We start from the raw sequence: 21626 nt of genomic DNA on the forward strand, positions 1-21626 counted from the left end.
CAATCACCAGATCTCAATCCAATAGAGCATCTTTGGGATGTGGTGGAACGGGAGATTCGCATCATGGATGTGCAGCCGACAAATCTGCGGCAACTGTGTGATGCCATCATGTCAATATGGACCAAACTCCCTGAGGAATGCTTCCAGCACCTTGTTGAATCTATGCCACGAAGAATTGAGGCAGTTCTGAAGGCAAAAGGGGGTCCAACCCGTTACTAGCATGGGGTACCTAATAAAGTGGCCGGTGAGTGTATACAGTAGTTAGAAGATGAACATGCTGAAACAGGGAGGGGCTCTGAGTGAAACTCAAGTGCTGGTAGTCGACCTTGGATGTAGACGATCATCTTTGGCACCACAAGATGATCGACCCAAAACACCATGTGCTTCCATGTGAAAGAGCACAGAATTTCTGTCGTACTAAGGTTGAATATTATTACAGTTTTTCCAACAAGTTGCAAAGCGTTTGATGTTTTAAAAAACATTTGACCAACTTTAAATACAGAAGTGGAAAAGCAGTGTGATAGAATATTTGCACAAGCGATGACCAAATCAAGTACTGTATATTGACTTTTATTTTAGAAAAAAGTTGTACAATGTAGGTTTTATAGGTCTCCTACTTGCAGCTGAAAAAACTTTTCCAGCTGGTCAGTGCCTCTCTCTAGTGAGTAACAGAGGGAGGACTGTTGGAAACACCATAAGAACACCAGGCCTGAGTAAATACGGCTACTTTGAAAGCATTGCAAGCTATCAATACCTTCTAAAAAGAAGAATTTGAACTGCAACAAAGCCAACCTTTGGAGAAATCTAGTTTAGTAAGCTAAAGCTAACTTAAAAAGGTTTATAAAAAAAGGAGTACCAGTTCAAACTAAAATGAAATATATAATTTGCAAAATACATTTGATATGAAACTATAATAATTTATTACGTAACAACGTCCCATGCCATTAGTAAATGTCTCACTTTAGGTTTGTTCACAGGTCATAAATTAACCAAAAATACAAAAGAGAATGTTTAACTTTTTAGAAATTTGGCCTTTTCATCAATTTTGTAACATTGCAATCTCAATCAGTGAAACAGTTTTTGTCTTACTGAAAATAATGACGCTGTCGCTCTGCAAACATCACAACAGAGCAACGGGCCTTTTACACATGCATGCTCCACAAGAAGGTGAAAGGTCACATGTGGATGTGTGTGTTTGTTGGTAGCTGGCTGTCTAACAAATGCATTAAAAGGGAAAGAAGTTAACATATCATCAACTAAGTTGATATGGCAAACTTGTTGGCATTATTAATGATTCGAAGTCACCTGGCTAATGTGAATCCAATATTAAAGCTCTTTAAACTCATCCTTTACAGACGGGGTCCCCAGACACCGGTTCGCAGAACACTTGGTAGCGGGCCGAAGAGAAAGAAAAATATCTATTTCATGATGTCCTCATTTTGTTTTAGTCAGGGAGTTTATTGAGTGTCTTGTAATTCCAGTTTAGCATCTTGCTTATCTTGTCAGCCTCTCATTTGATTTACTAAATTACTAATTTTTGTGGATTTGCTGAACAGTGCAGTAATGAGACCTTTTTTACTTCACACAATTCAAATCCAATATCTTATATTTGCCTGCAGTTTTATATAATAACAACTCAGTTCTTCATGTAGTATACATTTAACATTTTTCTCACTAGAATATCCAAAGTTTGTGAGAAATGTGTTCAGCTGCTAGCTCTCTACATTCAGAGGTCAGAGAAGGCTCAGCCGCTTGGGGTCAGGTCCTGTGGGGCCAGTGGTGTGGGACTTGAGTCATTAGTCCAGTTCTGGGTAAAGTTGGCCCTGCTCTGGACGGAGGGCTCCTGTACAGGGACCGCGATGTGAAAAGCCACACCTATGGCCAAAATGAGAGCTGAAACCAAGAAGATGAGTCCACGGCGCAAGATCAGCTCAGGGACGGAGAGCAGCACTGAAGGTTTGGTGTTTGAGGTCTTCTGGCTCCCTTCATCCTCCCCTACAGGTCGTCCTGTATTTGTGTCGTTGGCCTCAGTCTCGTGTCCGCCTTCCAGCTCCTGATCCTGGGTGTTGACTGGACCGTAGCCCCCCGCTTCAGGAGCTCTTTCACCCTCCAACTGGGCCTTTAGGACGCACAGATGCTGCTGTTAATCATTGTGTAAATGACGAACCCCGACAAGGGAGAAAGCACCATTTACTATTTATTATGCACTTACTTCATCAGGACAGTAAGAGATCGCTGCACTAACAGGACGCTTCGTTATCAACACAACTTTCTTTCCAGCTCGCCGTTGAGCCTGAAAACATGATGAGGTTTTTTTTATTCATATAAAAAAACAAATAAGCATTCACTCAAACATTGAAATGCATTCATTTGTTGCATGCTTGAGTGTGTATGTAATGTTCAGCACTAACATTTCTATTTGTACTTGTATTGTGAATGAGTTGAGAGATAACGTGCAATGCTACGCCAAAGCATTGGGGAAAAAAATGGAAACAAAATTGCAATAAAACAAAGATTTGAAATGCTGCCATAAGTTACATCGGCCAATCCAAATACTTACCTCATTCCTTTTTTAAACAGTTTATATACCAAGGCTTTACAAAAAATGAGAGCATCCTACCTTTAACGTAATTTCCTTCCAGTCTAGTTTGAAGATTAGAATGAGGAAGAAACCCGTCTCCAAGACAACACATGTTAAGATACCGAGCCACAAACCTAACCAGAGGCAGACACAAAAAAACATTTAAAGAAGAAAGATCTACTTTGTGTTCACTTCATACATAGACATAAGAACATTGTGTAACAAGAAAAACTACTGATATACTTCATGTTTATGAGAAAACAGACGGAGCCACACTAACAGGCATTGGACATAGTCATATGTTGACCTGATGATGGTGCTAGATGAAAAGTCAGGGATCATCAGAGCATTAAAGCATTTCATCTAAAGCCACGATTGTTTGTACCAAATTTCCTCACACTAAAGACTAAAAAGAGCAGGAGGGTTACTTAAGGCATTATTCAATGAACTACAAAATGATTACATTTAACTCTACATTTAATTCGAGCCACCCTCATATAGTTATTAGATTATGATATATTGTAGCAGACACAGAATAAATTAAATCCAAATATTCAGGTAAAATGCATTTCTAAATTGAGGACTCAAGTTAAAGCCTCAATTTGCAGTACAAGGGAATGGAGGTGACTCACTGATCACTGAATACTGCTGGATTTAATTTAATCTAGTTCACTATTTTTAAAACACAACCATGTTTGTTTCCAGGTCTGAAGGAGTAATACTGCATTTTCAGTTCATAAAATTAACTGTGGAGCTTTGGTAGCTCAAAAATGTCTTGGTACGAGTCAGTTTCACTTAACTCTGCCTTCTTGTGTCATTTCTGGTGGCAGAACAACAGTGAAGAAGAATAAAGACATTTGCTACTTCGTTGATTTTTCTGTATTATTATTTTTAACTCTTCATCACATCCAACAGGATTGCAATGTGACCCATGAGACCAAAAAACGAAAGTATAAGAAATGCATAACCTTGTTGCAGAAACATACAATATCAATGCATTAGGAACATTACCTATTATTCTGAGCTTGGCAGCAAACATCAGAGCTATTCCCACTGGCAGACCGATGAAGTAGTAAGACACCAGGTTGGACAAGGCAGCTATTTTCTGCATTCCAGATCCAATAAGAATGCCTGAGCAGACACACTGACGACATACACACATAGAAACAATTGAAAAGGGCTGCATGCTCGTCAACACAAGCTCAATCCAAAGGAAAATAACATTTTTTGTTCCCTCATAACGTACCAGAAGATTATCAAAAAACTGCACAAATGTGTAGACTGTGAGGTTATCTGAGACAATCGCCACAATTTCTCTGCAGACAGTAAAAGAAGATCATCAAAATAAAACATAGTTGTTACAAAGTGCAGGAACGAAGGTGTGTTGGTTTAAGACTCACTCATCGGATGTAAATATGTAGCCAACGACGGACTTACAGCCAGCAAGGACAATGCCCTGGAACACAGCAAGCATTCCTGCAAAGACGTTACACAACATACATTATAACATTTGACAGGATGTGTGTTTTGTCCACATTCACAAAAATATCCAACAGCTTTGAAATAAAGGTTCCATGGATCTCACAAGTTATTTTTGCCTGAGTCCGTTTAACAATAAAAAAAGGGATCAATTAACCTGTCATCCAATTAGAATCCAGAATTCTCTGTGAGCACGGTCTGGATTATAGTGATTACATATTTGTGTTTATAAGTATACGTTTTCATACCTGATAGAACCAGCACTACTTTGCAAGTGACTATGGCCCTGGAAGTGTTCCCAGCACCCAGAGCATTCCCAACACGCACACAGGCAGCTGCATGGACACCTTGAGGGAACTGCAAGGACCCCGTGTTGATTTTTGACATCACAATGAGTTACAAAGCTTAACATCAAACTCTTAAAGACACAAAACAGGGGAAACATCTGGCCTGCTTCTCTCAAAGTTCAATGTTCAAAGGCCTACCAGCAGAATGTCTGTATATAGAAAAGTCACTGTGGCCAGCCACATAGCAACATGCAAATTGCATACTTTCATTTCTGTAATCCTGAACTTTGGACAGAGCCCTGCTAGCTCTACTATTAGTTTTAATGCTACGTTAAACTAATCGCCTTATGGGTGTTGATCCGTACTTGACATACAGACTTTGTGAGTTGTATCAACATTCTCATCTAAAGTAAATAAGATAATTTCCCAACATGCTGAATGCAGATAAATGTTCCATTGAACTCATTGGATGATGCATACCATACATATTATAGCTCCTATTTCCAACAACACATGCTGGGCCGCCAGGTCCACCTCTCCCAGTATACCTATTTATGATAAAGGTCAGATTCAGACATTTTCAAAGACGGAAAACTGTACACAGTCTGCTGCTGTTTTATTAATCCAGCAAAGGTCAAATATTGGACAAAGAGAATGTATTTGGGCAGATTATTTCCCAATATATTGTATATGTATATATATATATATATATATATATATATATTAGATTATTCTTTCAATGTCCAATACCTAAACTGTATTTTTGTTTTAAGTGGTTTGTTTATTACAAATTAGACACTTATTTACCTCTAAGCAAGTTTGCAGTAAATCAATTCAATAAAATGTTTTGCTTTTATAAGAACTTTAATGGTTTAATGATTGGTTTGTATAAAAAAGAAATGTGACTTTACTGTACTCCACTCAAAAGCGTTTAAAATCATTTTCAACACTAACCGGCAAGGAAACCTCCAACCTCCCAGATCCACCATTCAAACCAGATCATGAATACACTGGGAATAGCCAGCTTCATATAGGAGCCCCACTCCTGCAGACAGTCGGTGGACCAGCCTGCAGAAGGTTTAACACAGAAGGATTGTACTCAATGGGCCTGTAGTGGGGGACAGATTTCTGAAGACAGATTTATAAACAGAACTGCTTTTGTGCGAAAATTTGCATTTTCATCCGGATGTATCAACAGAAATGCTGATTTTGACATTTAATACTTTTGTGTGTATAACTCACCTCCCCATGTCTGCTGATGCAGCTTCTTCCATCGGATGTAGCCAAACAGCAGCAGGAACATGGATATGTGAGAAAGGGCGTGAGCTATAGCTGATCCACTGCAAACACACAGGATAGAACATAATCTAAATAATATTGAGGGGATTTCACGGTCTAATTTGGCGCTATGCCTTCTTCTCTATAGACTTACAGGACTCCCAACTCAAGGCTGTAGATTAAGACGTAGTTGGCCCCCACATTAAAGACGTTTGCTGCTGCTGCTGTGTACAACTGAGGCATAATGATCCCCTGGCAGACAAAAAGAGACATGCAAGCCACAATCAGCAATCCCCTTTATACAGCTTCTATTAAAAAGGCATTAATCTTATCTGTGAAAATCTGAGACATACAACTAAATAAGTGAAGCAACCTGGGATTGGAAGAGAGACTGAGGTGGGATGTATTTGTCCGTAATGGCAGGCATGGTAATGTCTCCTAGCGAGGTCATTGTCATATTGTAAAAAAAGTAAAGTCAGATTATCATCATGGTCATAACAATTGGCCACAAATGGGCCACTACATTGATCTGGTCACATGCCCTAACCCTAACCCTAACCACTAACCCTCTCTCTAGTTCCTAAATTTGGTTTGGGGAAACAAACACATTGCAGGGCACCCATTGAAACTCAATGCAGAAGAAGGGATTTTGTTTCCCCTTATAAACTTACTTGGTTTTGTAGGTAGGAAACTTGAAGCTCTTGCAGAAACATGGCCTGTAGAGGGTAACATAGGGGAGTTTTAAAGAATGACACTGCCAGACCAGTCAGATATTAACCAGCATTCTAAAACAGGCTATAGTATATTCTAATGTGGTAATACCTACAGAATATCAAAGAGCAGTAAACATTTTCATCCACATTGTTTTGCTTTAATTAACTCACTGGAACAGCTGGAATAAAGGCCACTGCGTAGATTTGGGAAATTCTGAAAGGGTGACAAACTTAACCATTTATTTAGTAGCACAAACAATAATTCACCTTTTGCCCAGACATAACCCCTCTTTTTGGAAATTGCATTATTGTCATCATTTCACATGCAATGCCTGCTTTGTTGATTTAATTCCTCAATATGAAATACAAATAAAACGTAACTACAAATACTGGAGATAGAATAACAAATTTAAGTGACAAAGCTGCAACTTCACACATTTAAAAATAGAAAAGTGAAGATAATGTACAACGTCATGAAGTACTTCTAGACACGCTTACCTGTAATATAACACTACAAAGATGCACTGTCGATATTAACAATTACTGCACTAAAGAAAAGGGTGTCCCTTCTCAAACTAACATTTTGTCATCATAAACCAGGGATTCACCTCGCCACCTCATGGTCTTGGTGCAACATGAGCAGCAAGTTGTGAGTGTTGATGAGAAGAGCCCAACAGGGCAAACAAAACAACAGCAAGATCAATGAACCCCTTTGAAGGATTACTCCCACACGTCTCATGTTCCTACCGCCGTACGTCTGCAAAACACAAGACAAAACAGAACTGAATCTGCTTGTTTAGGTCGAAAATGAAGCTTTCTCTAGATAGCAATGCAAATTAGAGTTAGAAGTTAGAACATAATAGTGTTGGGTCACCTGAGAAATGAGTGTGTCACAGGCCAAGGCGAGGCCGTTGCCCGTTGAAGCTGTGGTCGTGTTAATGATCTGAAAGGTAAAAAAGTAAAAACATTAAACTCTGAAATTCAACTTTAGATATAAAAATGTTACCGTTCAAATGTTTTTAGATAATTGTCCTTTTTTGTTGATGTTCATAAATCAACAACATATTCATATATGTGTATTAGTGTATTTCCAAAACAGAATTCAATATTTAGCAAATCAAAGAGACTAAACTAATGCTGAAGGTGTCTAGTTGCCTCAACAATTTGTAACATAATTAGATATCCTTTTACTCTCCAGCTATCAAAAGAGCTTCCTACCTCAATGACATTACTCGTTTAACTAAATTTAAGTGTTTGTACTTTGTCCAAACGTCCATGTTGATTTGTCTTCACAATATGTAAATTAGGGGCTTTTTATCTCCGGTGTAAAACTGGAAACAGTTGGCACAGTTAAGGGTGTAACCATGGTTTAGACATTGGGGGGGGTCCAAATGAATGCCCTTCCCCATCAATTTTTTTGTTAAGTGCATTGCCTACAATTCTATATTTATGCATGAACATTTGCGCATTTGGAACATATTTCGAGGACTACATTGACCATTTGAATTTACATCTAAAGGAATAAAAGTAGAACATATATTTTACATATATTCTGTACATAAAGTATTTTTACACATCTCAAGTCACTGAGTTTTTGAATATTTTTTAAGCAAAAAGGTGGTTGCTAGCAAGTTGCTAATTGAGACTACAAAACATCGTCACGCAGACTAGTCTGCACTATATGGGTATATTTTGAATATATAATTCTACAATGATGACAAATCTATATGGCAGTATCTGTATTTAAATTTACACAAAATGATCATCCCACAGAGAAAATATTTATCATATTCTAATTGTGATTAAAGAACTACTTTCAGTAACAGCAGAATTAGTACATCAAGTAATAATAATTAGAGTTAAAATAGTACCGCTGAGGCGAGTGCATATCCAGCCAGTTCTGAATTGCCAATGTGCCCACAGAATATGCTGATAACAAATGGCAGGAGGAAGTTCAGAAACCGAGACACCACCTGTAGAAAGAAAACAACATTTTGGATTTCCAAACAGAATTGATCTATCAGGTGTCACTGATGAAATATATGATTGCGTCTAGCCGGCCTGGAACAGCAACTCTGCAAAGAATGATGATGTTGTTAGATCAAAAGGTTTAGACAGGTTCACACCCGGAAACACAATGTGCACCATGTCATTTAATTTGAGTCTTGTAGGCATAATTCAAGAATGGTAATCGATTGCATTGTTCAATTTTGGTCTGTAATTGTACACATTTAACTAGTCACACTCAATATAGGAAGCTCAACCAATTGATTGAGGTCCATCGGTAGATCTAACACGACTGCTATGACTTTCCATTACAGTTCCATGTAGTTAAAGTTATTTTGAGGAAGTTTTAACTGAGTACGAATTAGTGTCAATTAATTTTAAAACAGGAACATTAACGAGATAATTGGCCATATCTATGGAGGGATTCTTAATGCTTGTCTTTGCTGCCAGCAGCTAAAACTTGGTGAAATCCCAAAGGTCTACCAGAAAATCCTTCATCTCACAACTAAGGCGAGGCCTCTGGCAAGATCCAGCCACACTTTTCTGAATATCTGTTCTATTACGTGTAAAAATTCTCAACAATAGGTTTTCTACAAAAACAATATATTTGTACAAACAAATCATAATGTCAAGCATCAGTGAAAAATATAATCTCTTGGTTAATTGGTTGAACATGTTTTTTTCTTTCTCTAACAACTGTAGCATAGTATTGTTTTTAGTCAATGTTCCTGCTTTCTGTGTTCACTTTAAGACCCTCTGTGTTGCATGCCTTGTCTGTACTTGACAATGTATAGAAATTATATTCTTACTTCTTTCATTGTTTGTGCATGCATTGTAAAGCGTCAACATTTAAAATGTAATCTTTAATCTTTTTAGGTTTATTTTGTAACATATGCAACTTGGGACTACAGATTTAAAAAAGCCCGTTGGCTAACTCTGGCACATTAACAGTAATGTTTTATTAATGTGCACTGTCCCTTATTAAATACACCAATAAATTAAAATAAACTTATCGTATCAGTTGGAGACAAACATGTTTGGCCACTGTTATCTAACATCCGCGAGGGTGCAGTGACACAAAATAGATTGTTTTTTTATGTTGAAAAAGTGATGTGATGAACATTGATATATGTTTAATTCGGATTCAATAAGTATAAATCGCTAAACGTAGGGAGTTTGTTTGCTGACATTTATTTGGGATGGTGCTCTTCACCAGCAGGTCTTCAGTTAAAATGCATTAAGAACCCCTGACATAGCAATCCACAGATCCCGCCCCCTCCCCCCACCACCCCCTCCCGCTGACACTTCAACTTCGCACTACTCACCAGAGGACCCGTGAGCCGTAAGACTTGGTAGAGTTCCTCTCTGTAGGCCAGTGGTACCCAACGCCTCACCCAAGCACACCGAAAAAGTTTGGAGCTGACTGCAGCCACGGCCGCGTCGTCTCCCTCGGGCCTCATCGTCGTGGCAACTGAGACCCCGTCAAAGGGACTCTGCAGCCGGCGAAGGGTGCGCTGGGTCCGGGGAACCCAGCTTCTCCATTCAAACACAGAACAAGAAAAGAGAAGTGAGAAAAGCAAAAGGAACAAGGGAGGGGCGGAGAGAGGGAGTGAAGTGGAAAAAAGTGTGAGTGAGGAGAGAGGCATTAGGTCTGTTTGGGTTTAGAATTACATCACATACACTTCTATAAAGTTATTGATTAATATGTTGTTTGAAGAAGGAGAGAAGTGAGAGGCTAAAGGGCAAACTAGAAAACAGAGCAGGGCAGCTGAATGTATCTCAGGAAAGAGGGTATTACTTTTTAAGGGCAGCAATGCTGTTTTTTGTTAACAGCTGATGTTATCTGCCAATGTACTTTGACCTCTGACTTTCTTCCTGTAGTTGGCCTCCTCAAGTACCTGTTACATACACCAACTCAGTCACTTGTGTGAACAAAAATGCCCTCATCAACTTTAAGCAGAGCTCTCCATCTTAAAAACGTAGGTTAATAAATTACTGTGACTTTGAGATAGTAGGCATTACCTCACTGATAGTCATCTTTGGCTGCCCAGAAAAGACACAGACAATTAATATGCAACAACTTTTGTAAAAACAGCTTGTTATTAGAGGTCACAAGCACAGCTACCTCACATAATACAGCTAAACGTGTGTTTATGGTGAGAAACAAGCGATCCCTGCCTGTGAAATACGTAGGTTATAAGTCAATTTTGCAACATTAGAAGCCCAATACAATGAAGTACAATGTAGGTTTTGTAGGTCTCCTACTTGCAGCTGAAGAAACTTTTCCAGCTGGTCAGTGCCTCTCTCTAGTGAGTAACAGAGGGAGGACTGTTGGAAACACCATAAGAACACCAGGCCTGAGTAAATACGGCTACTTTGAAAGCATTGCAAGCTATCAATACCTTCTAAAAAGAAGAATTTGAACTGCAACAAAGCCAACCTTTGGAGAAATCTAGTTTAGTAAGCTAAAGCTAACTTAAAAAGGTTTATAAAAAAAGGAGTACCAGTTCAAACTAAAATGAAATATATAATTTGCAAAATACATTTGATATGAAACTATAATAAACTATTACGTAACAACGTCCCATGCCATTAGTAAATGTCTCACTTTAAGTTTGTTCACAGGTTATACGTTAACCAAAAATACAAAAGAGAATGTTTGACTTTTCTACAAATTTCATCTCTCCTCCTCCCTCGTTCTTCTGTCATAGAGGCAGATCTGTCTCTGCACATATCATTTTACAACATTACAATCTCAATCACTATAAAAGTGGTGTCTTACTAAAAAATAATAATGCTGTCGCTCTGTAAGCGACAGCCCTTGCATGCGCCACACAAAGGTGAAAGGTCACATTTGTGGAAGTGTGTGTTTGTTGGTGGCTGGCTAACAAATGCATCAAAAGGGAAATAAGTTGACACACCATAAAGTTGATATGGAAAACTTGTTAGCTAACTTTTTTTCTTAAAAATGTTTTATTTTGAAAACCTGACCGGATTCTCTCCCAATTACATGCGCTTTTCCCTCTTGCCACAATTTCCAAGCGTTTTGTTTGCCGTGCGCACCCCCCGTCGGCGATTATTACCCGTTCGTTGTTTTTTTTCTGCCACACCTTCAACACAGCAACAAAAACATCAAACCGGTGAGGCAAAAAAACGCACTTTAAATATCAGAATGAAGTACTGATCATGCAGAAACATGTCATAAACGATTTGGAATTGGATAATATAACACCACGTACAGTTTGCTGATGATACTTACTTTAACAGCTTTGACCCCTCAGTTAGCTTTATGCTCCTTATCCACCGGTAACGGGAAAACTTAAATGTTTCACCGTAGTCAATATTCCTTATGACACTATCGCACACAGAGACCCATTGCATTATGGGTCATCTGATAACAAAGATTTTTGGGCGTCAATGTTTATAATCTATTGGTGACAGTCACTTGGTTCTTGTCCAGAGTAGCCCCCCCCAACCTGTTCTTTATATTTCAGCACCCAAAGATGGAGACCATTGAGAAGCCTTGATGTCACTTTTTCTAACAGATGAGTTCAGATGAGTTCCATGGGCCTCAGGCTCAGGCACCATTGTTACTCAAAGTAACAATTTCAACTTTTCAGACTTTTACGTCTTAGTATTTCTATTTTTACTTAAATAAATTATCTATAATAATCAACCAAGTTTTACGATATATATACATATCCTACATTCCTAAAGGCCGTAAATGTTAACAACACAGGTAAATGCAATACCAATAAAAGTGAAAAGCAGCACAAAACCTATGAATACATGATCATTTTGCTTAAGTACTTCTTAAAATATATGTATTCTCTTCACCACTTGTACCTTGTATCATAGTATCGGAGGAGAGAAGGACATATGCTGACAAATGTTATAATCGCTTATACCCCGGATACTTTTATGTCAAAAATGCTGTTTGTTTGTTAACTTCTTTGTCACATCAAGGTGTCAATAAATACACAAGTCTACATTTAGAAAAGGTTGTTGTTGAGCTTTCAACTCCTCAACGCAAATATGAAAAGAATACTTGTCATGTGTATATTTTAATCCTGAAATCCACACCCTAGATGTTTTAGTGCCATTGTAAAGAGTACAGCCAATAAAAAGTGCTGTTATGTTGCTACATTTTAAGTACTTGTACAATAAAAAAGTAAAAATCAAGGTTGGGCTGATTTAATTTTTTTTTCTCGCAGGAACAGGAAAGAAGAATGATGAGAGTCATGGAGAAACAATGAAGGAAGTTATAAAAGTGTCCTCTGAGCTGTGAAGTATTTAAGAGCAACGTAAGATTTGACACGTCCTACACATTCTCATGCTCACACACAGAGAACATCGTAAATACAACATAGACAAGAAATTATCATAGTCAGGTGAGTGCATCTTTAATGCTATTATACATATTATGAAAGGTACGATTTTATAGGAGATCTAACGTAGTTTTTTAACATTTAGTCCTCGGAATCATAAACAAAAGAGAAAATAACTTTGGTTTGTTATCTTGAGAAAAAATATTCTTGTTATTTCTATACAGACTGTATATTGTGCTTGGATGTAAAACTGTATTGCTATGATAAAAATCTATGAGATGGCAGGTTTCTTTGTCGATAAAATAGCATTTGACTGACTTTGGACTCTTATCTTGATGCACAAAACACATGCCCAAATTTTAATTTCTTTGATCAATTATTCTAATTATTATTGTTTCACGATTTAATTGTTTTTGCCAGAGACTTGTGCTACAAATAAACTAAATTGGACATTTAAACTGAGGGTAAAAAAAGAAGTAATTGACGTGTTAAGTGCTGTTTGGTAGCCTGACACGGCGGAGTAAAACAACAGGAGGAATATCAGGTAGCTTTGTAAAGCACCTTTTAATAACAATTTATAGCGCTTTGGAAAAACAGAACAAATAGATGAATGAAGCACAAAGATATAAACAAATATAATTGTCAATTTGATTAATGAACGATTGAGCTCCTACACATCTATATTCTTTTCTGTTGCGTGATGAGGTTTTGTTGAAATCTAATTTAAAATAAACTCTATACGAATGCTCGTTCCAATTATCTTTCTCTCTCCATCAGGTTTATCCAAGAAAAAGTCAAATGAAAGCGATGTTCGGACCAGTCATTTTCCATTTACTCCTGTTCTGCGCATCCCAGACATTTGGTAGGTTTTCCTGGTTTTAAAGTCTGGTCACCAAGAATCTGATTCTTTTTTTTAACCCTCTTTTGTGTAATCCAAACATTCAGTGCTTCACTCAGTCAACCATTCAACTTTACTCTCCCCTTTCTAAGGTGTCCGGATCCAGTCTGACCCAGCAGTCACCAGTGACGGTGTTATTCACACAGAGCTGGAACAGACCGTGTCTCTGGTTTGTCAGCTTGACGGCGGCCATGAACCTCCGGTCGACGAAGAGCTGGTGTGGCTGAGGAATGGCGCCGTCGTCAGTCTGACAGAAGGAAATAAGAAGGGTCAAAGCAGCGTGTGTGTTACACCCGTCATCTATGGAGATAATGGGGCTACTTTCACCTGCCACCTGAGCAAAAACGCCACAGTTACGGCCTCAGTAACACTGAACGTCACATGTGGGTCCTTTTAAATACTTATGTCTGGATAATGTTGGACTGTCTGTCTGTCTGCTTTGGGCTTAATGTTAATAATCACTATAATGTTTGACATGGTCCTCCATCTCTGTTAACAAGATACCCTTTTTAGAATACATATCCCAGATCCCATTGCCACACCAAGGAGTTGTTAGCATTGCTAAAGCTGCCGGCTACGAGATTCAAATGAGGTGGCGTTCCTTTTTCAGATCACCCACAGCTCTCTGGTTCGGAGGAAGTTGCAGTAGAAGAAGAGGCAGAGCTCGTCCTGCAGTGCGACAGCTGGGCCAATCCCCCTGTCTCCTCTCTGTCTTGGACACTGAATGGAAGCGTGGTGGACCTAATAGCAGGTGGATTCACGTTGACCAATGACGGCTTCACGAGCAAGCTCACCGCCGACTTTGTGGAGAAAGGCTTGCATGAAGGCACGTATCAGTGCATAGCAACGTCTCCCATCTACGGTGAAAGCAGCAGGCAATTCAGAGTCACAGTGACAGGTCAGTTCATGCAATCAAGTGTAATCAGCAGATTGATGAGTCAGAGAGGGATGACAAAGTGGGTTGATCATTTTCCTCCTCTTTGTAGAAAAGACATTGAAGCTGCCACTGAATCCCATAATAGCAGGGGTGGTGGTGGTGGGCCTTACCGCGATTCTTGCTGTCGTTTCACGGTGGGATAAAATTACTAAGGTAACCCAGAACACATGCAACACGTATTGACAGGCAGCCTCTGATTCAGAATCAGAATTTTTTTTATTGTCAAGTGCATTACACATAAAATGAATTTTTAATTTAAAAAGACAATATTTACTAAATAATATGTTGAAGAAATAAGAGTATGTTAAAACAAGCACAGGAATGACCGTGACTTGCTACAAAGTCAGCCTACTAATTCTTTCTCTCTTTTGACAGTGCTGCAGGTAGGCTGTCCCGGCTGATGTGACCAGTACAACAACCCAAATTAAGGCATGGTGTCATCTGGCAATCATGAGGCACCTTTTGGACCTTGTGTTGACTGCTTCATTGGAAAATTGGGCTCTGGTTTTTCAGAGAAGCCTACTCAGTTTGTATTTTATTTTGCATGCATGGGGCTGTGATGACCCATGAACCAATTCTATCATATTTTCCTCCTTCTTTAAGGAATATTTTGTCATTTTCTGCAAAATTCTTGACGTATATGCTTCCATACTGAGCATTTGAAGACCAAATGTACTCTCTTACAGAGTTTCTGTGGTAAATATAATAGGTTTTCACTATTGCACTATCCTGATGTCAAACCACAAGATGCATGTTTAGCGCTGGTTGAACAAGTTAGTTCTACTACACACGTTAACTCCTCAAAGTTAAAAGGTGCTTGGGAGGTGCAGGTATGTGGATTATGTTACCTTTAGACACTGCCAGGTAGTTGTATCTACTATTTGTTTATGTGCCAAATTAAACTAACTGCCTGGTGGCCGTAACTTTTTTTATGGGACAGACATTAGAATCTTTGCAGTAAACCAAATAATAAGTATTGCTCCAATCTAAAATCATCCAAAATGCAACATGTTATCTATCCATTGTGTCATCTTTAGATTGGGGCACAGACTCAATATGAACTTGAGGAAATCGTTAAACGTGTCAGTTTTCACATTTTGATGCACTTCTGCCTGTTTCTTGTTATCAACTTTGCAATACAATTTATTTTGTTTCCTTGTCACGGTGATCTGTAGTTGTGACATTAGCACTGAACTTTAACTTCTGACTCAACAATGTAATAAAGACTTTAAAAGCAAGTTATACATTTACTCTTTATGCGTCAAAAAGACAGGGATTACCATGTAATGGGGGTCGAAGTCTAGACCGTTGACTTTCACCAGGAAAAAAACTTTTAACAAGTTAAAATAAAACAGAACACTGATCGTAACACCGTTGACAGGTTTTCAACTGTGCTCAGTTATTATTAATACAGTACCAACGCAAGCATGACTGAAGGTGTTGATTGTGAAAGAAGCTGCTTGGTTAGGGTTGCAGCTTTGAATAGTTAAATATGTACCTTTATGGTTGTTTCCTGAATCTGGATATGCAGTTAGTTGTTTCCAAAAATATGAAATGAATGATACTAAGTCCTAATTTATAGCCTCTGAGAAATTCTCAGCTTCAACGAAATGTTATTATATTATGAGGTTGAAGAAAAGTGGAAAAACAGGCTTGATGATGCCTTTTTGAAATCATGACTGACTAAAATGATTGGTGGACAAAGACGTCTGAACACTGATGCGTGGAAGCGTTTTTGGCATGTAGGTCTGCAGTGACATCTGGTGGTGTCTTAAAACTAAGAATGAAAAGGTAACCTGAGAAAAAACCGGAGTATGTGACAAATAACATATTAGCATTGGTATTTAGAGACCCGTTTTCAGTTGTTAGTAGAGAAACATTGTTACAAAATGTACAAAAACGAAAAGGCCTCGAAACAACAACACCAAATGGCCTAAATGACCTCTCTCTATAGAGGTCACACAGACAAAAAACAAGATCAAAAGAGTTATAAATAGCAGTACATTTAAATAAAACAGTACATTTAATTAAATTAAATATTATAGTTACAGACATGTTAAATATTGCGAACAGATATTATGTATACAGAAATGAGTCTTATTGCACAGATTTTGGGTGATATTGTGGTCTACTGTAGTCCGTTTTAATTTATTGTCATTGTTGGCATTCATTTGATCAGCTGACGATAACCACAGACTGTACGACAACCCCTCACGCCGAGACGTAAGCCCGCCTCGTAAAACGTGTTACGTCACCCTCTGGGCTTTGCGTGAGGGGCGTGGTGACGTGTGACGTCTGCGTGCGGTCTGCGGTCCACCGCCAAATTCAAACAGGGAGAAAGGAACAGCAGGAGGAGGCAACCCGAGCAGACGACTCCCACAACTGGTCCGGTACTTTGAGCCTGAGTTTACCAGGGAGGCAGACGGTTACATACTTGATATTTAACGTAAGTCACGTAAACGTGTTTTAATTAGTCTCAGCCGAATTGAGCCAACGCTTTTACGTCCGATAAGCTAAGTGGCGCGTTTTGTTCTTCCCGTTAGTGAATGAGCGGCTTTCACGGTTAAGAGTTTGCATTGTTTTTTTCACTTCACGCTACGCTGGTTGTGGTTCTCGTTTGGCGCGTTAATTACGTTCTTTATTTTCTCCCCTAGCTGTGTGCAATGGCCTTTATCGTTGACGCTAGGAAATAAAAACTAAAGCTATTAATCCGTATTAAACAATGGTCACACAACTTTCATTAACACGATGAACCGCTGAGCGCGTGCACTGATTGTTACTTCCACTCAACTTTCTCAGGGATGAACAGATATCAACAATTGTGCAGAATTTTCTTACACCAGCTAACTCTGTATACTGTATACTCAATATATAGTAAGTGTTGTGCAGTTTTAAACATGCTTATCTCTCTATATGTCGGGACTTTGTACTTTGTTAATGTATCGTTAATATGTTGTTACTGTTGTTCTCATCCTCAACAAATCTATTCATTCATAAAATGTCCCGTTCATATTTCTGAGTAAGATGTATTCAAATAGGTTGTTAGGTCCATCCAAAAGTCTGAAACTCATGAATTCGATTCGCTTTTCGATAAATATCTATTTTAAATGGAAACTTAAATAAGAATTATAACTAATGTTCTAATTAATTATCAGATATGTTGCAGAACGCTTTAACAGTAAGTTTGCCAGAGATTTAAAGTCGCTGTCTCGTCATGAATAACATGAATAAAGCTCTTGAGATGTGCTACTTTATTCTGTTATAATACACACACACAGGGTTGTTGTCTTTAACCTGCGCTCCCATCTTACAGGTAGGTCCACATTGCAATATTTGACGATGGATGGACTGGGTAAAGCTGTAGTGGGAGTGTGGCGAGCGCACACGGTCCTGGATGAGTCTGACGGTGCGGAGAGCTCCCCGGAAGCCCCCGACCGTTTCCGCAAGCTTCGCTCTTCATCTTCACTCAACTCTCTGCGCATGTCCTTGCGCAAGCGGCTCCCGCTTAGCTCCGTGCAGTCCAACTCCCTCCCGGAAAACCCAACTTCGGAAACCCAGAAGGAGCAGCCGAAGCCCAGCGCGGTCCGCAAACTTACGCGCAGTGCTCGGAACTCTATCACTGAAGTATATCAGGTAATATACATATATATATGACTTTCAGTCCAAAAAACAGTTTTACACACCTTCCTTTAAATAATTAGTTCCCTCCTCATCATCCTGTGCCCCTTTCTCCCTTAAACCAGAGGCTGCAGCGAACGAGAGAGTTTGCACGCGAGGAGTGTTTGGTAGCGACTCCCGGTCGGACGTGCGACGGGGAGGAAGCGGTTGCATCGGCTTCCCGCACCCCTAGACGCACGCCAGGGCGTACCCCCCGCCCAGCTGCCACGCCTGGACGTACCCCTGGCTCCAGAGGAAGAAGGACTCCAGAGGCCGGCGTGCGCGGGGTGAAAAGGGAAGGAGGCCGGCGGCAGCTGGTCCGCATGGCTGCATTGCAAAGTCCCTTTGCCTCCCCCAACACACAAAACCAGAGGAAGTGAGTCTTCTGTTGTTCTTCCAGGGCTGGTTCATCTGCCTCTTCCATTCATGTTCGTGTGATGATTGTTTTTCTTCTGTTACAGACGGTTTGACAGTGATTTGGAGTCGGTGTCCAGTGGGATCAGGAGGCTGAAACATCTGTCCAAGGCCTTTGACAACATAATCGGCAGAGACAACAGGTAAAGTAACTTTGCCATTTTACTGGGTCTTAATGTCTCTGTTCTTTCATTTTACTTTTAGTCAACGCTGTTGTTTTCACTTAGCTGTTTTGCCGATGTTTTGAATTTTGTTTTTTTTTAAGTGCGTGTTTTTTAGGTGAATGAATGTGTTGTGTGTACGGCCCATTTTCTGTCATGCATACTTATTCTGCACAAAGGAGCCCACCGAGAAGCATGATTCTCCCCGACGTCGCCCCAAAGAATCTCCTCCCAGATCTCCTTCCCTTCCCCCCGCACACATTCTTCCAGGCTAGATTTTTAAACAGCAACTGTTTCCGGTATTCCAATGAGGAGGGAGCAGCAGGGGCGACAGCAGCGGGAAAGGAAGGGGGCGAGGGGGGGGGGGGATTGGGGCCAGACGAAATGTCAAAGATGTGCTCAAGAGGGCTTAGAGTACAGATTTACATCACTTCCTGTGTTGATGTTCAAATAGGCGGTTGTGTGTTATCGGCTCGCATTACATGTAGCCAACGACTTTCCCTCCTGAACGGAAGGCTTCTCCTCAGGAAATTTCAACCCAAGTTTGTTTTCCTCCTACAACAGGCAGTTCAACTATTCCACTATTCCCTAAATGAGGAGTAGGGAAGAAGGTAAATCCAAACGTCTGAACATTGTGCTTCTAAAGCCAGAAGAGTTGTGGAAACATGTGCTATTTAATGTAACTCATTTTGTGGCATGAAAAGCATGGCCGCCTGCTTGTATGAAGTTGTCAAACCAGTACGAACGAAAGAGTAATGAATAACGAGAAGAAGATGATCTTCTTCATCAAACTAACACTTCTTCCTCCTTCACTATCCTTTCCTTATTGACTTGCTCTTTGAACGTATCAGCTCTCTCCAAACTACAGGGTGTGTGCAAGTAAAGATATATTATTTTTATTGAAAGGTAAATAGACTTGCCAAAATGATATGACCTCACACGACTTCTTGTTTATAGGTTTACCATTTAGAAACATTGTGATAATGACCACAATTGCTTTAGTTTTTCTCATTTTAGATATAGTTAATATATAATATCAACCCTCTTTATTGAACAAATGCATTTACTTTCAACATAATTTAGGATATTACTATGAATAGAGAGAGAGGTACATCGGCCTCTGCACACTTTAATAAGTCCTTCTCTCTCTCTGCAGTACACAGGGGCGTTCTGGGGGCACCGTGATGAGAAAGTTGGATCCCAGCGGTAAACTCTGTCGCTCCAACCTCACACGTCGAGCCTCCAACCTCTCGAACACACTCGGAAGTTGGAGCAACACTATTCTCAAACCCAACTGAGCTGCACGTGTGTATGTAAAACACACTGGACCTTTTTTTGTAGCCATGTTCCACATGTATCTTTCTTGAGGTGTACTTTGCATTTTACTTGTAGTGTTGTTGATGTGAGACTGGGAGACTGTTACGTGGCAGCTTGTCTGTCTTTTTTTATGTTAAAGTAATTATTGTCTGTTTACATGTCTCAGGTTAGCTGGTTGTGATCCAAACATCCTCATCGTAGCTACCAAAGGGATTTCTGTGTTTATTTGCCCATCATAGCTGCTGCAACCACGTGTCTACGCTACATTTTCAAGTACAGATTTACGTCTCCATTTGTATTCTCACTCTTTCTCAGAAACCATTATTCCAGTTTCTACAATTATCTTTATAAGACAAAAACCAATTGTATTCCAGAACTAACACTAAATTGACAAATGGAAAATGCCTTTTCCTGTACTTTATATGTATGCAATAATGTTACTTGTTATTCCTTTCTTTAATGTGAAGATTATTTTCTAAGAAGAGTTTTTTTACACAATAAGCAAGCTAGTATTTGAGTCAAGTTTTCTTTTTTTCCTTGAGGCAGTGTTTGGCACTTTTAACGGCCCGTGAATGATGCATGCATCCATACCATACACATAAATCATTTGATAATGTAATGGGGGAAGATGTAATGACCCGTTCCCCTGTGTCAACGATGATGATAATGTTATGAAGCAAGTTATTAGTGCTGTGACTTTCAAACAAACGGTATTAAATTATGCAGAGCTCCCCCCTTGCCGTTCCCATGTATTAGAACTGCACTTCAAGAGAAAGGGAGATGATGTAACTCAATGTGGGAGGAAAGAAATCAAACAATAAAGCCTGTAAGCTTCAGTGACCTGGAAGTTGTGTCTTTTTATGCCTCTATGTATACAACAGATTTGGTCGCAGCTGTTGTATACATAGAGGCTTTTTGTGATGACAGCACACTGATCCATTCTTGGGAAGAAGGAACTGGGGGAATTTCTACAAATCTGGCAAAACTTTATTTGGGATCCTTGTAATGTTATTACATTTCAGAGGTCATTGTGACATACTGTATATGGATGTAAAATGCAACATTACTGTTTTAAAAAGACATTTGACTGAAGCTAGAATATTATTATACAGATAGAACTGGATCTTTATGAACGAAACATCCACATTAGACTAGCAGGCTATTTACTTTTTTTTACCTAATAAGGATTTAGAAATTGAATCATAATGTGACTGGGTGCCTTTTTTGTTCAGTTGTATCGCTTATTTGAGTGGATATTTTTGGAAAAAATACTTACATTTCTATAAGTACTGTATCAAATTATTAGGCAGCCTACTTATACTATATCTTTGTTTTTATTTTTAACTTAACTAACCCATAGCTTTAGATTACTAACCCATAGCATAGCATTATATTTTATTGTTATTTTATTTACTCTTATTCCTGCTCCATTGTCATACTGTCTGCTGCCATGCATCAACCGCCAAGTCAAACTCCTTGTATGTCTGACATATGGCAATAAATGTTTCCTGATTCCTGACCTGTGTATTTACTACGCTTTCTATCCCAGCATTTTACCCGACAGCAACA

General features: G+C 39.2%; 3 protein-coding genes across 6 annotated transcripts; 2 read left to right on the forward strand and 1 right to left on the reverse strand.

Annotated features, from left to right (window-relative positions):
• Positions 1 to 246: 246 nt before the first annotated feature.
• LOC119215290 (multidrug and toxin extrusion protein 1-like) lies at positions 247 to 11747 on the reverse strand. The gene is made up of 19 exons (XM_037467323.2): positions 11605 to 11747; positions 11429 to 11455; positions 9671 to 9878; positions 8210 to 8311; positions 7213 to 7281; positions 6947 to 7095; positions 6510 to 6552; positions 6297 to 6341; positions 5780 to 5877; positions 5590 to 5687; positions 5302 to 5415; positions 4828 to 4895; positions 4309 to 4417; positions 3982 to 4057; positions 3828 to 3897; positions 3593 to 3725; positions 2621 to 2715; positions 2213 to 2293; positions 247 to 2119 (listed from the first exon to the last, which is right to left on the reverse strand). The coding sequence occupies exons 1-19, from the start codon at positions 11724 to 11726 to the stop codon at positions 1745 to 1747; spliced, it is 2082 nt and encodes a 693-aa protein (XP_037323220.2). The 5' UTR covers positions 11727 to 11747; the 3' UTR covers positions 247 to 1744.
• Positions 10792 to 15740, forward strand: tmigd1 (transmembrane and immunoglobulin domain containing 1). 3 transcript variants are annotated; one of them, XR_005120030.2, is made up of 8 exons: positions 10792 to 11485; positions 12560 to 12736; positions 13451 to 13535; positions 13664 to 13954; positions 14182 to 14469; positions 14558 to 14661; positions 14884 to 15332; positions 15546 to 15740. XR_005120030.2 is itself a non-coding variant. In XM_037467335.2 (7 exons), exons 3-7 carry the CDS (start codon positions 13472 to 13474, stop codon positions 14893 to 14895), a joined length of 759 nt encoding a protein of 252 aa, XP_037323232.1. In that variant the 5' UTR covers positions 10792 to 11485; positions 12560 to 12736; positions 13451 to 13471; the 3' UTR covers positions 14896 to 15740. The 3 variants fall into 3 exon arrangements, 2 of the variants coding, with proteins under 2 accessions (XP_037323232.1, XP_037323233.1); XM_037467335.2 differs by having other exon boundaries at positions 14884 to 15740; XM_037467336.2 differs by having other exon boundaries at positions 12560 to 12649; positions 14884 to 15740.
• Positions 15741 to 16852: 1112 nt separating this feature from the next.
• Positions 16853 to 21571, forward strand: LOC119215956 (protein PIMREG-like). 2 transcript variants are annotated; one of them, XM_037468529.2, is made up of 6 exons: positions 16853 to 16954; positions 17822 to 18141; positions 18252 to 18541; positions 18627 to 18722; positions 19305 to 19351; positions 19897 to 20019. In XM_037468529.2, exons 2-5 carry the CDS (start codon positions 17848 to 17850, stop codon positions 19330 to 19332), a joined length of 708 nt encoding a protein of 235 aa, XP_037324426.1. In that variant the 5' UTR covers positions 16853 to 16954; positions 17822 to 17847; the 3' UTR covers positions 19333 to 19351; positions 19897 to 20019. The 2 variants fall into 2 exon arrangements, with proteins under 2 accessions (XP_037324426.1, XP_037324425.1); XM_037468528.2 differs by lacking the exon at positions 19305 to 19351 and having other exon boundaries at positions 19897 to 21571.
• The last annotated feature ends 55 nt before the right edge of the window (positions 21572 to 21626 follow it).

The sequence above is a fragment of the Pungitius pungitius genome, chromosome 16 (assembly GCF_949316345.1).
Source record: "Pungitius pungitius chromosome 16, fPunPun2.1, whole genome shotgun sequence".
In the NCBI taxonomy this organism is placed as follows: domain Eukaryota; kingdom Metazoa; phylum Chordata; class Actinopteri; order Perciformes; family Gasterosteidae; genus Pungitius; species Pungitius pungitius.